This window comes from Vipera berus, assembly GCF_964194415.1.
Source record: "Vipera berus genome assembly, chromosome: 8".
NCBI classification, from domain to species: domain Eukaryota; kingdom Metazoa; phylum Chordata; class Lepidosauria; order Squamata; family Viperidae; genus Vipera; species Vipera berus.
The window spans coordinates 13,763,346-13,777,818 of NC_138211.1; the positions used below are offsets into that span (position 1 = coordinate 13,763,346).

A 14,473-nucleotide genomic window follows, 5' to 3' on the forward strand; every position below is an offset into this window, starting at 1 on the left:
GTAGGCCAGTGACCACTGAATCCCAAACACATCCTATTATTCAAGACAGTACATCTGTAGACAGTAACCCGGAGCCCAGGTCCAGTAGTAACCTGCAGCCTAGCAGTCAACCAGAAAGAAGGGTCCCTAATAGCCAAAGCAACAGATACCCGTCCAGAATACATAGGCCACCAAAATACCTAAGGGATTTTGTAAGAAAATGACATCAACTGGGGGGTAAGGGGTGTTATGTATGTAAATAGTTAGCAATAGGCCTCGGAAGAGATTGCAAACATAGTGCAGCTTTGCAAGGTTTAAAGCGGGAAAATAAGGTGCAATCATTGGACGCCACAACCAAGGAGCGGGAAAAGAGACTGTTTGTATTGGTTACAGTTCAAACGCTTTCCCTATAAAAGGGTTGCAACATTTGACAGTTGGCAGTTGACTTCGTGTATTCAATAAACTCATTCCTTGTTAAACCACTCTGAGTCCTCGTCTATCAGAACTAAACAATTAGGGCCTGCTGAGACATCAGCACTGATGACATGAGTAATTTCCCCACATCCAAAAGTGTCCTGTGAATTAGCAGTGCTTTTGGGTTCTCCAGTTGTTCCAGAGACCATTCTAAATTCCAGTTTCTTTCTGAATATTTCTCTGATTTTCCAAAGAAGCCTTTGGAAGTGACTTTGGTCTAGTAGTGAAAGTTATTCCCAAAGTTTTGCAGAGTTAAAAACCTTCAAATTCCTAGTGATACTGTGGTCCAAGGAACTATTGGATGCTACCTTACTCCTGATGTTTAACTGAATCACTAACTTTCTGATAAGCTTGTCCCATTTGAATCAGAACAATTATCACTTCCAAGGAGAGAAACTGAAGTCCTCTCTGGAAGATGAATATATCTTTCATATTCTCAGTCTACCTTTTTACCCTCGGACTCTGAAATACCACCGTGGCAGTTAAAAGTTTTCATTAGCTTTAGATTTCTGAAAATCATTTCAGAAATTATTTCTTAACAGAAATGATATTTCAATCTGCTCATTCACATTCCAAAAACCGAGTTATAATTTTTTTTCTGCTCTTAATAAAGTATTTCCATCATGGTATTTTTGTTTCACGGCTACTTGGCCTCAGCAAGATCAATCACATGCTGTGTATCTGCAACAATTGTGCTTCACAGGCCATAAGCTTATTCTTATATATGGAATGGCCTTCAAAATGTCCATGTGTGAATCAGTCGGGGTGGACGGGCCCCTCAAGAGCTCCAAGTCTATCGTACAGATCAACTCTGGTTGCCAAAGCCCTTTTTAAAAAAAAATGCAAATCTTTCCTTGTGAAGACATAGTTGGTCTTTTAGGGTGCCAGACTTCGTGGTAATATACAGTGATTGCTGCATTACATATACAAATAAAAAAGTGTTCTAGCAAGGTGCAATGTAGTGGTAGCTGGCCAAAAATTACTTGCCCATTCTTATGTATGTTACTATATTGTGTGCAAGCGCAGGCTGAATGGTCAATGTTTGAGAATGGAGTGAGATTTCTAGCAGGGTAGGTTTTGTTATAAAATGATCTTATGTGCTTCCTTTCCCCACCCAGAAATGTTTTGCAGCTAAAGATAGAATCACAGAAGGGACCATGGTGTGCTCAGAAGAAGCCAGTATGTTCAAGAATACTTAGGTGATAGAACAATTCTTATACACACCCATTAAAAATTGCACCTACAGGAAGGTATTCTCCCAGCAGGTGTATGCTTTTTTATAGAGGTCCCTTCTCCATACTGCTAGCTCAACAAGAGAGAGCCTTCAGGAAAACAACTCAGTGTATCAGGAAGCATAAGATCAGGGTGACCATTACAAGCACAGAAGGGTTGGCAAGCAGCGAAGCGACCCCTGACATCTGCCTGTATTGCTCCGTGCACATCTGGTGTACCACCTGGGTCACCACCTTTCTCTCCACTTCATCTGCTGTCTTGTTCCCACTGGGCTCCATGTATTCAGTCACGGTGACATTTGTGCAGTCTCTCACGAAGATGTCCCTTGAAACTGGTTGGTCGTACTTTGGGTAGTAAACTTGATCAGAGTAGCGGTCACGGTTTTGTTGCCACCACTGCTGCTCATAAGGATTGCTAAACATAAACCGCATGTTAGACATGGCACTGCCTAAGAGGTAACCGCCCAATGCACCTGCCGCAACTCCGGCCACAGCTGCTCCTGCCACGTGCTTCATCTTGGGCTTGGCTGGTTTGGGCTTCCAGGGCTTGCCTCCATATTGGCTGCCTCCATAGCCACCTCCGTAACCACCTCCGTAACCACCTCCGTGGCCTCCTCCGTAGCCGCCTCCTTGTCCCGGATAAGGTTGAGGGTAACCGCCCTGTGGATAATTAGGTCTATTTGGAGGATGTTGCTGGGGGTAACCAGGGGGGCGCTGGCCCCCAGTATTCCAGCCACCAGGTTTAGGCTTCTTCTTGGAAAAAGAGGGTTCCATTTGGAGCAGGAGCAGGAGAAGTAAAATCCAACTGGTCCCAAGTGATTTCCTCATGGTTGCTTATTCTACATATCAAACAAAAAAAGAATTGCTAGTTAAGTGAAGAACAGTTTGGAGTTTAGGTCCTCTGAAATTAAGGAGACCTTTCCATACCTTCCATTTGAGCCCACACCAGATGTTGAGTTGCCGAAGGGGGGGAATCAAGTTAATAGACTCTGCATTTATATGTAGAGCTTGCACATCACAAGTAAATCTTTGGGCTCCAGTGATTATTCAAACCCAGACTATACAAATCTTCAGATCAATGTAGATCACTGTGGAAGTCCCACAGAATATTACTCAACTCTGCATGTTTATCTTATTAGCCATATATATATATACAGAAGAACTATACAAGAATGAGCTTAACATCCCTGATAATCACAATGAGGTGGTCACTGACCTCGAGCCAGACATCCTAGAATGTGAAGTGAAGTGGGCCTTAGAAAAGCTGAGCAACAACAAAGCTAGTGGAGGTGACAGTATTCCAGCTGAGCTATTCAAAATCTTAAAAGACGATGCAGTAAAAGTGCTACACTCAATTTGCCAGCAAATTTGGAAAACTCAACAGCGGCCACAGGATTGGAAAAGATCAGTTTATATTCCAATTCCAAAGAAAGGCAGTGCCAAAGAATGTTTAAACTATCGCACCATTGCACTCATTTCTCATGCTAGTAAAGTTATGCTTAAAATCCTACAAGCTAGACTCCAGCAGTATGTGGATCAAGAACTACCAGAAGTACAGGCAGGATTTCGAAGAGGCAGAGGAACTAGAGATCAAATTGCCAACATATGCTGGATCATGGAGAAAGCTAGAGAGTTCCAGAAAAACATCTACTTCTGCTTCATTGATTATGCTAAAGCCTTTGATTGTGTGGATCATAACAAACTGTGGCAAGTTCTTAAAGAGATGGGCGTACCAGACCATCTTATTTCTCTCTTGAAAAACCTATATGTGGGCCAAGAAGCAACAGTGAGAACTGGACACGGAACCACTGATTGGTTCAAAATTGGGAAAGGAGTCCAGCAAGGCTGTATACTGTCACCCTGCCTATTTAACTTATATGCAGAGCACATCATGAGAAAGGCAGGGCTAGATGAATCAAAAGTTGGAATTAAGATTGCCGGAAGAAATATCAACAACCTAAGATATGCAGATGATACCACTCTAATGGCAGAAAGTGAAGAAGAACTAAAGAGCCTCTTGCTGCGGGTGAAGAAGGAGAGTGCAAAACTTGGGTTGAAACTCAACATTAAGAAAACGAAGATCATGGCATCCAGCCCTCTCAATTCCTGGCAAATAGATGGGGAAGAAATGGAGGTAGTGACAGATTTTATTTTCCTGGGCTCCAAGATCACTGCAGATGGGGACTGTAGCCAAGAAATTAAAAGACACTTGCTCCTGGGGAGGAAAGCCATGGCAAATCTAGACAGCACACTAAAAAGCAGAGATATCACCCTGTCAACAAAAGTGTGTATAGTCAAGGCTATGGTCTTCCCAGTTGCAATGTATGGCAGTGAAAGTTGGAACATAAAAAAGTCTGAGCGCCAAAGAATTGAGGCCTTTGAACTCTGGTGCTGGAGAAGACTCCTGCGAGTCCCTTGGACTGTAAGGCGATCAAACTGGTCAGTCCTAGAGGAGATCAACCCTGACTGCTCTTTAGAAGGCCAGATCCTGAAGCTAAAACTCAAATACTTTGGCCACCTAATGAGAAGGAAGGACTCACTGGAGAAGAGCCCAGTGCTGGGAAAGATTGAGGGCAATAGAAGAAGGGGACGACAGAGAATGAGGTGGCTGGATGGAGTCACTGAAGCAGTAGGCATGAGCTTAAATGGACTCCAGAAGATGGTAGAGGACAGGAAGGCCTGGAGGAACATTGTCCATAGGGTCGCGATGGGTCGGACACGACTTCGCAGCTAACAACAACAATATATATATAGACATGACATGTTGAAATAACAAGTTTTTTCTGAGCTCCTAAACCTTGAAGACACAACAAAGAGATGCTTTGATATGCATTGTTTCTACTTTGTTATGGAGTACACGAGAAAAGGATGCGCAAGCAATTCATTTGTCCTTGAGGTATCTGGTCTCCTAGGAAACCAAGCATTCTCACAGGCCAAGAACGAGGCCCAGGAACTTCCCTAGTTATCTCTTCGATAACAATGCCTTTAAGCCTTTCTATTTTCAAGCAAAACAACTACTGCGCCATTCCCCATGCTTTTGATGATCCAGTGGAATCAAGAGCTGTTACAGAGGCCTTTTCAATGGAACTGTTCTGACCAACAGCCCATCTGGTAAAATCTGCAGGGCCTGGTGAAGCTCTTTGATGGATGCTTTTGACCTAGTTTTTTTAAAAAAATGTACACCATTTGTGATTGCAGAACAATAATTTCAGCCCGGATGTTGACTTTACCAAGGATTGGGGAAGGTTCTCTAGGAATCTTAACAAAAGGACAGAGACTAAATTTGCCAACAAGAATTTCTATGCGTCTGTAGAATGGTAGGAACGAAGCAATTCAATTGGAGCCGCATGTCTACAGCTTTTGCTGGAGAGCAAAGCTTGTTTTTCCTCATGCAACGGGTTTTATTCATTCCTTGATACACCTGCAGTGAAGGCAGCTGCTCACTAAACAGATCATTGTGGTGCTTTGTGTGCATAGCGAGAGACAGTATGATTGTAAAACTGAATGTTTTATGTCAGCTTTTTATATTCCTTGCTGATCTGGAATGATCTGATTTTCTGTTTCAGCGGTTGACATTAAAACAAGGCACTCTGGCATTTTAAGAACTATTGTGGTAAGATGCTTTGTATACCACACCCACCCCTGTAGCGCCCTATGCTTATTGCTTGTAGAAATGAACTCAGTGCTCCCTGCATTACATGGTTCCATAGAGACTGTACAACCAGCAAGGGATTTAGGCTGACAGTGAGTTAAATTATCTCAGAAATGAATCCTTAGTTTGGAAAATTCACAAATGCAGACCTTGCAATCTAACCCAAGGTGACAAAATTGAACAAAGATAATAGGCAGCTAGAAGTCACATCCTTTTCACGCTTCCCTCATTACTTAGCTAGGAAAATCCACCCATCCTTAAGAAGGCACAAAACATTTGCGGTTTTCATTACCAGTCTCTGTTCTGTCTCTGTTGCCTCTGTTCTGAGTCACTGTGGAATGGTGCCCTTCTATACTGCATTGGTTTTTCCCTCAGGCTCTCCAACTGTCCCCTGTCAATTGTCACCAGCCTGGAGGATCCACCAGTCAGAGCAGCAGAAATGGGTGAGTCTCATTCCCAGCCTCTTCCTGTCTCATTTGTCTATCCTACTTGAGCATTTCCCAAGTTAAAGTAGGAGAAACAGGGAAGAGGTAGGCAGACCTCCATCGTGACTAAAATTAGCCAGATTGTATGGATTCCACCATGGGGAATCAGCAAACTGAAGCTGACTAGTTTGGAAGTTGAGTCATGGTGACTGGACTTCTTTTCCTGTTGGTTCAAAACGTTTCTCCACTTATCCAAGTAGCTTTTCCAGTCTGAGCAAGTTGATTGAGGGTCCGCTTATATATGTCCTCCAGGGACCCCAACCAACTTGCTCAGACTGAAAAGGCTCCTTGGATAAGCAACAAAATGTTTCTAATGAACAGGAAAAGAAAAGAAGTCCAGAAGAAGGCCCCATTTAAAGTCTTGGGGCACAGACTTCCATAGACTCCTAAAGGCTGGAAGGGACCTTGGAGGACTTCCTAGTCCAATCCCCGGCTCACGGTAGGAGACCTTATTCCATGTTGGACAAATGGTTGCCCAATCTTTTCTTGAGCACTTACAGTGCCGGGAGACAAGCCGTTTCGTTGGCTAATCATTCTCACGGTCAGGAAATTCTTCCTTATTTCCAGGGTGCACCTCCCTCTTACGAGTCTCCATGCATTGCTTCTTGTCCTGTCCTCAGGCGCTATAAAGAATAAATTGCCACCCTTTTCCCTGTGACAGCCCTTCAAGTATTGAAAGACTGCTATCAGGTCTCCCTTAAGCCTGCTCTTTGTTAGACAAAACATGTCTAGTTCATCACGTGGTTTAGCCTCCAGACCCCTTATCATCTTTGGTGATCTTCTGTCTTCTCTCAGATAAGACCGCCTCCAAGTTCTTTACTGGTATTGCTCTGGATGCCCCTGCCAAGGCCAGTGAGGCTGATGGCTACAAGCAAGATGGCCTTTTTGGCTAGAAGGACCCACTTAAGAAATGCCCATTGTGAATATGAAATGCTGCTACCTTAATGGTGCCAAGTTTAAACTCTTCTCTTGGCTCTAACATCTGTAATCAGCTTGTTTTCCTGTTCCTGTTCTATGCTGGGTGAGCAGATGTTAGTTTCGAATCACTCAATGTTATTGATTAAATTTTATTGTTTTGCATTTTGGTTGCGGGGCGGGGGGGGGGAGGTTATTCGTGTGATCCAGCCAGTGGATTTGGAGCACAGGGTGGAGTGAAAGTACAATAATAAATTAGGAAAAGAAGTGATCCAGATAATAACAGTACAGGTAACCCTCGACTTACCACAGGAGCCAACATTTCTGTTGCTAAGCAAGACGGTTGTTAAGTGAGCTGGGAGGATTAGAAATGGTGATCACATGACCCCCGGCAACTGTCATAAATACATGCCTGTTTCCAAGCCTCCAAATTTTGATCACGTGACCACGAGGATGCTGCAGTGATCATAAGTGTGAAAATCGGTCACAAGTCAGTGTGGTTGTAACTTTGAATGGTCACTAAATCAATGGCTGTAAGTCAAGGATTGCCTGTACATGGAAAGGGTTCCTATTTCTGGCCTAGAGGGAGAATGAAACGTCTGCTAGCAAACAACTAAGCTCTAAGCTACATCTATTATTATCTTTTTATTAGTACTAGAGGGATAAATTGTAAGTCTACCTCTGCGAAGATCTGACCTGGAAAGTTAATACAACCCAGGTGGCCAGAAAGGCCCAACAGAGGCTTCACTTTCTCAGGGTCTTGCGGAAGAACAGGGTAGAACAACGGCTAAAATGACCCTCTTTTACCGGTCTACTATAGAGAGTGTCCTCTCGTACTGTATTGTGGTTTGGTATGCTGGTCTGACAGCCGCGGATAGGAAGGCATTACAGAGGGTGGTGAGCACAGCACAAGATATTGTGGGCTGTCCCCTGACACCACTGGATGACCTCGCCAGGGCTCAATGCTTTGGAAGAGTGAGGAAAATCCTCAGGGATGACTCACACCCTGGGCGGTATCTCTTTACTCTCCTACCATTGGGTAGGAGATATAGGAGTATAGCCAGCCGCACCAACAGGCTGAAAAACAGCTTTCATCCATGGGCTGTTAGGCTTTTGAACGGGAAATAATTTTTATCAACTTTATGCATAACTGACTTGTGAGTCCGGTGTGTTGTGCAATTAGTTCACATGGTGTAATAAGATGGAGGGTTTGTGTCCCTGTAAGTTGGGGCGGGGGGCACGAAGGGAGGCTCAGCCAATCTCAATGTATACATGGCTGTACTTTGACAATAAAGGTTCATTCATTCATTCACTTGAGAAAAGGCAACTTCCTAGGATCCTGAAACATCAATCAAATGAATCCGAAGACCCAAGCGGCAGGATACTGCAATAAATTTGGGATTCTAGCTAACATATCTTTTTAAAAAAAAAATTAAAAAATTCTGGAGCTCCAGAAGATACAGTAAAATGGCATCTTCAATTATTAAGGGCCAGGAGTGGGAGAGGGAAAGGTTACAAGTGCAGCTTAGAGGTGCTGAGGAAGAAAATGGGTATAAACTGACCTGTGGCATAAAAATGGAAGAAGACCACGAGGAGAAGAAAAAAAAAAAGAAATTTCCATCCCTTTGAATTCAGTGCAGCTGACAGAACGAGAGAAACCTTTGACACCAGGAAGATTTAAAGCAAGAAACTCCCAATACAAGAATCAGCCAGGTGAGCTGCCAATATTTTTTTTTTTTGAAAAGGGGAACAGATAAAAAAGCCTAGCAGGATTTGGAGGGACAGGGGAAGGGGAAGCGAGATTCGTTGCCCAATTTTCTTGAATTCCGCTGCCACGGCAAGGATTAGAGTTGGGGGGCAGAGGAAGCGGATGATGGGAAGAGGTGAAGTCACCCCAGTAGTCTCTCAAGCGTGCCCAGCTCCTTCCTCCTCGCCTGGCCGGCCTTTTGGGGTTGACCCCCCCCTAGGCTTGGGTCCAACAAAGACGCGACAGGCGAGTGAAGCCACCGCTTTGGCAAGCCGGGGGGGGGGATCGTGGAAGGCGATTTCTCGGACTCCACCCCCCCCACCCTCACCCCCGTTTCCTTCCCCAAACCCAGCTGAGCCCTCCCCTGACTCACGCTCTCCTCCGGGTCTCGCCGACCTAGACAAGGCTGGCTTCAGTTGAGCTGCGTTCCATCCACCGTTGGGTAGGTCGAAGCCAACCGCGGTTGGGTCAACCGCGCCAGGCCGAGCCTTCCACCATCGGGGTGGCCTTTTTGCCTTTTCCCCACCCCCCCAACCCCCAACCCCAATCGGCCTCGTCCTCTTTGCTTACCCCGACTCTTGCTCTCACCCGCCTCCGTCTCCTCTCGAGGTCCTGGAGCTTAGCTGGGGAGGTGGCAAACGCGCCCGGGAGAGCTAGCAAGGCAGCGCCTGCCGTGGGCGTTTGCAGTGCCGAGTGTCGCTGCTGCTGCTGCGCGCGGTCCAGGCGACGCTTTTCTCCAGCGAGGAAGAAGAAGAGGAGGAGGAGGAGGAGGAAGAGGAGCGCTCCGTCGCAGTTCCTGGGAGCGTAGCCCGCTCAGCTCTGAGCCAGCAGGAGAGCTGGAGACGACACCTGCACAGTGCTTGGCCAGCTCGTGACGTCAGCGGTGGTTCTAAATGCCAACCCCCCCCCCCGCGCCCATCTGTTTATGCTTCCGCCAATTGGAAGGTGGCAGAGAGGCAGGAGGTGGAGGCCGGTGGCTCCCTTGGTGTGTGCATTCGTATAAAAATAATAATAATAATAATAATAATAATAATAATAATAATAATAATAATAATAATAATAATAATAATAATAATAATAATAATAATAATAATAATAATAATAATAATAATAATAATAATAATAGAGCCTTGGTGGAGCAGTGGGCTAATGCCTCCTTAAGTAACATCAGCTGCCTGCAATTAGTGCAGGGTCGCATCCCACCAGGCTCAAGGTTGACTCAGCCTTCCATCCTTCCGAGGTAGGTAAAATGAGGACCCAGATTGTTGGGGGCAATTAAGCTGACTTAGTAATAATGCCGCTTGGGGTGTGTGTGAAAGCCCTAATAAGCAGGCATATACATAGAATGAAGGCTACTGCTAAGCTTGTAAGCCGCCCTGAGTCTTCGGAGAAGGGCGGGATATAAATGGAATTAAAATAAAAAATAAATATAAATAAAATTAATAATAATAATAATAATAATAATAATAATAATAATAATAATAATAATAATAATAATAATAATAATAATAATAATAATAAACCTTTATTGTCAAAGTACAACATGTGTACATTGAGATTAGCTGAGCCTCCGCCCCCCTCCTGCTCTCTCCCCCCAACACACAGTGACAACAAACCCTCCATCCCACCACACCATGAACCAACTACACCACACACCGGCCTCCCAAGTCAATTCTGAATAAGATTATGTCCCATTTAAAAGCCTAACAGCCCATGGATAAAAGCTATTTTATGGTTCCCCCTTCGAGGTAGGCCAGCCAAGAAGCAGATGGATCAATGTCAAGTGACATGGATAGAATCTTGCAAGTCTGAAAGTACCCCCTCCTGATGATGTTACCAGTTTGGGTAATGGAATATTAGAAGAGCAAGAGTTGGAAGGGACCTTGGAGGTACTTCTAGTCCAGAGGTCCCCAACCTTTCGGGCACCAGGGGCCGGTTACCTGAGGAGAGGTTTTTCTGCGGACCCGAGGAGGTGTGGTTTTGCGTGTTGCCTGCATCTGGTGGATGGGGCTTTGCTTGTTTGTGCTGCCCAGTTGCTGGCATGATGCAGCCCGGGGATTGGGGACCCTTGTTCTAGTCCAACCCCCTGCTCAGGCAGGAAACCCTCAGACAAATGGCTGTCCAATCTCTTCTTAAAAACCTCCAGTATTGGACCACCCACAACTTCTGGAGGCAAGTCGTTCCACTGATTAAGTGTTCTCACCATCAGGAAATTTCTCGTTAGTTTTAGATTGGTTCTCTCCTTAAGTTTCCATCCATTGCAAGAAAATAACCAAGCTCAGAGAGCACCAAGGACCCCTCATTTCAACCTTCAGTTACAAATATTCCTTTATTAGTACCCGTCTCTCACTTTACTCTCCTGTAAACCAGGAGAGTTTGCTTGCTTCACCTTCCTTCCACTTTGGACTCAAAATTTTGTTTATCAGATCACGGTCTAGTCTGCGATTCTTCTTCCTGTTCCCAAGGTCATTCTCAAACACCAATATATGTAAATATGGGTCAAGGGATATGTGCACAAGCTACTCTTTGCTGGACTCACACAGGACAGTAAGTCAGGTTGTACTTGCTTGAGTTTTGACTTGGATGGTGTGCTAAGCCAGCCTCTCTTGTCTGTCAACTGTCATTTAATGCTCGGAATGTTGTGTGAATCTTGTCAGTGATGTTTTACAAGTAGTCCTCAACTTAAAACTACAATGGGGCCCAAAATTCCTGATGCTAAATGAAATAGTTGTTAAGTGAAATTTGGCCCCATTGTACAACCTTGCTTGCTGCTGTTTTTAAGTGAATCACTGCTGTTGTTAAAAAAGTAACAGGGTTTTTAAGTGAGTATGGCTTCCCATTGACTTTGCTTATCAGAAAGTCACAAAGGAGGATCACATGACCTTAGACGTCGTAACTATGAGCCAGTTGCCAAGCATCCAAATTTTGACCATGAGGATGATGCAACAACCGTAGGTGTGAAAATGGTTTTAAGCTGCTTTTTTCAGTTCTGTTGTGACGGTCATTAAATGAACTGTTGTAAGTCGTGGATTACCTGTATTCCATGCCAGCATTGCTAACGAGCCATAGTTTAATGTGAGGGCTGAATGAGGCCTATAATTTGGACTGGTGTAGATGATAATACAAATTGCCTGTTTTCTGAATGATACTTTATTCATTCGGGTCTGCGAAGCTTTGAAGAGGCCAGTCTTAGCTTGTGCTGGAACTTGGTACCAGCCAAGACTGAAGTAAAAAGCAAAATCAAAGATCTGGGTGTGTCTGTATTTCCAACAAGCTAGGCAGATTCTAGCGTGCTCCCTCACATCTCTTCTTTGTCTGCCAGAGTTGGAACACAGCACTGTGTTTATGTAGAGCTGGAAGCTTGAGAGAGCTATGGAGTTTCACTATGCAGGCCCCTTCTGGAGAGTTGCTATGGAATGCCACCTGGTTATCTATAGGCTTTCTGGGCCATAGAAAAGCGGAGTTCATCATCTGGGTTTAAGGAGATCACTTTTAATCAATGCTATGGGACGGTGAGAGTATTAAATGCCTTTGACCAAACGGGATCAGAAAAATATCCAACACTATGATTTCCTTGGAGGAAAGCCAAGGTAACAATAACAAAGGCCCTGTAATGGTTCCATTCGTCACAGGAATTTTCTTCAGATACAAGAATCTTAAGGAAGTGACACATTGTTAGGAAATCCTTAATAATACTTCTTAAGGTAAAAACTTAATAACAGATAGAATGGCCGGAATGGCCTGGAACAATTTTTCCAATCTGTATTTTTTTTAAAAAATATTTTGTAGGTGTGTATTTTGCTTTCCTTTGATATCTTGGAAGGATCAAGACATGGATCCTTTCACTTGCACAGTGAGATGGTAGCCCAGTTTACTCAACCCCTGCAGAATGCTACCACATGGAGGAAATATTTTTAATGCTCCTTTGTTTCTTTAAGGGAATAAGCTAGGGTTTTTTTGCACTCCTGACAGAAGCTCTGAGGCGCTTCCAGGCTGAAAGGACCGGCGGGTGACATCACCGTTTCCCTGGAGACACACAGTTGGGGGCTCCTTTGATGTCCTTGGCAGAAGCTGGAGTGAAAGACGAGAGCTCAACCTACCCCTTGGCAGTTCTTGGGTCTCAAACATGGGTCTCCTGCCCAGCATCTCAACCACCTGACCTAAGGCACTAGATTAAGTAATAGTTACCGTATATACTTGAGTATAAGCCGACTCGAGTATAAGCCGAGACCCCCAATTTCACCCCCAAAAACTGGGAAAAGTTGTTGACTCGAGTATAAGCCGATCCGCCGTTCTGCATGCCTCGGAGGCTGGATCCGCGCTCTGCAAGCCTCTGGGATCCTGGGAGGCCTAATGCAAGCACCAGCCCGCCTGCCTCAGGTCTCCCCCACCCCCAGATACTGGGCTTCAGCACAGCTGGCTGTCTTGCCAAAGAGAAACATCTGGGAAGGAAAACCCTGTCTTACCTCTTTCCCAATTCTGCCTCTGCCCTTCCTCCTACCAAGGTGTTCTGGGACTAGTTCCCTAGCCTTTTGGAGCTTTTGGTGTTCGCCCATCAGCTGTCTACGGGGAGGCAACAAAGCTGCCTCTCTAGGCTTTGAGAAAAGGCCCCTTGCACAAAAGGCAGCTTCAGGACGAGCTTCCAAAAACCCTTTCCTTCCTTAACGCCCTCCCCACCTTCCCCCAGAAAGCCATATTTCTTTTTTTTTTATTGAAAATTTTTATTGAAGTTACAATATTATCCCCTCCCCAACCCACCCCAGAACCCCTCCCCCTCCCCCATATTTCTTCAATAACAAAAACATAAAAAGCTGGTTGGGATGTACTCGCTGATTTCCCCCCCCTTTTTTTAGATGCTAAAACTAAACTCTCCCTCTGCCTTCCAACCAATATCCCTTTTTAAAATCTTACCTTGGCTCCAGATGGAAGAGTAGAGGAACTAAGCTAGTAAGGAGAGAATTTTTTTCTGCAACTTTTTACTCCTGAAGTAGTAGTAGTAGTAATAGTAGTAGTAGGAATAATAATAATAAATCCCTAAAAGTTGTGCCAGAAAATGGAGGACGCTGGGTCTTTGCAAGTTTTAGCTGTCTGTCAGACTGCCTGAAAAGGGCGGCCTTCAGGCAGCCAGGCGGACAGCTAAAGCTTGCAAAGACCCAGCGTCCTCCATTTTCTGGCATAACCTTCGGAGATTACTTTAAAAAAAAAAAAAACCTTCAGAGGAAAAACAGCTGCAGAAACATTTTGTCTCCTTGCTGGCTTGGTTCATCTACTCTTCAGCCAGGAGGGAGTCCAAGGCCTAGAGAAGGAGAGCTTTGCAGCATCCCTATGGACAGCTGATGGGCAGACAGCTGAAAGAAGCAGGCAGGCAGGGCGCGGAGGAACGGAGACCTGCAGGTCTCGGACGGCGGTGGCTTGGGAGAGGTGCGCGCGATCCCGGAAGCACCAAAGCCTCGGCCGCGCACAAGTCCTCGGTAAGTTTTTTTGTTGACTGGAGTATAAGCCGAAGTGGAATTTTTCAGCCCAAAAAGTGGGCTGAAAAATTCGGCTTATACTCAAGTATATACGGTAATTTCCAGCTCCTCCAATGAATTTGTTACAGATAGGTAGACATCTTAAAGCAGGGGTGTCAAACTCGCAATGTCACATGATGTATCGTGATTTCTTTGCCATTGCCGGCAGTGGGGTGGGCGTGGTTTCGCTATGATGCATCTGGCCCAAGGGCCTGTAGTTTGACACCCCTGTCTTTAGGCAATGTGCTGACATCTCAGTCAAGAACCCTCTATTCCAGACATGTCAAACACAAGGCCCGGGGGCCAGATCCGGCCCGCGAAGTGGTTTCATGTGGCCCACAAAGCCATCCTGGAAACAGTGAGGGAACGGCCCCCACTGCCTTGGTCCTGGCCCAGAGACCCTCCTTCTGCCAGAGACCCTCAGATCTGTCCCACTCCTGCCCAGGCCCCCATAGGCACCCTTGATGCGAACGATGTAG

The 14,473-nt window shown here is 45.2% G+C and overlaps 1 protein-coding gene across 1 annotated transcript; it reads right to left on the minus strand.

Annotated features, from left to right (window-relative positions):
* Window positions 1–497: 497 nt before the first annotated feature.
* Window positions 498–9,291, minus strand: LOC308671629 (major prion protein-like). The gene is made up of 2 exons (XM_081333978.1): window positions 9,055–9,291; window positions 498–2,524 (listed from the first exon to the last, which is right to left on the minus strand). The coding sequence occupies exon 2, from the start codon at window positions 2,511–2,513 to the stop codon at window positions 1,791–1,793; it is 723 nt and encodes a 240-aa protein (XP_081190104.1). The 5' UTR covers window positions 2,514–2,524; window positions 9,055–9,291; the 3' UTR covers window positions 498–1,790.
* Window positions 9,292–14,473: the final 5,182 nt, after the last annotated feature.

What these genes read in the sequence shown, in the direction of transcription:
- LOC308671629 (XM_081333978.1), bottom strand. Translation starts at nt 2,513, where the DNA reads ATGAGGAAATCACTTGGGACCAGTTGGATTTTACTTCTCCTGCTCCTG.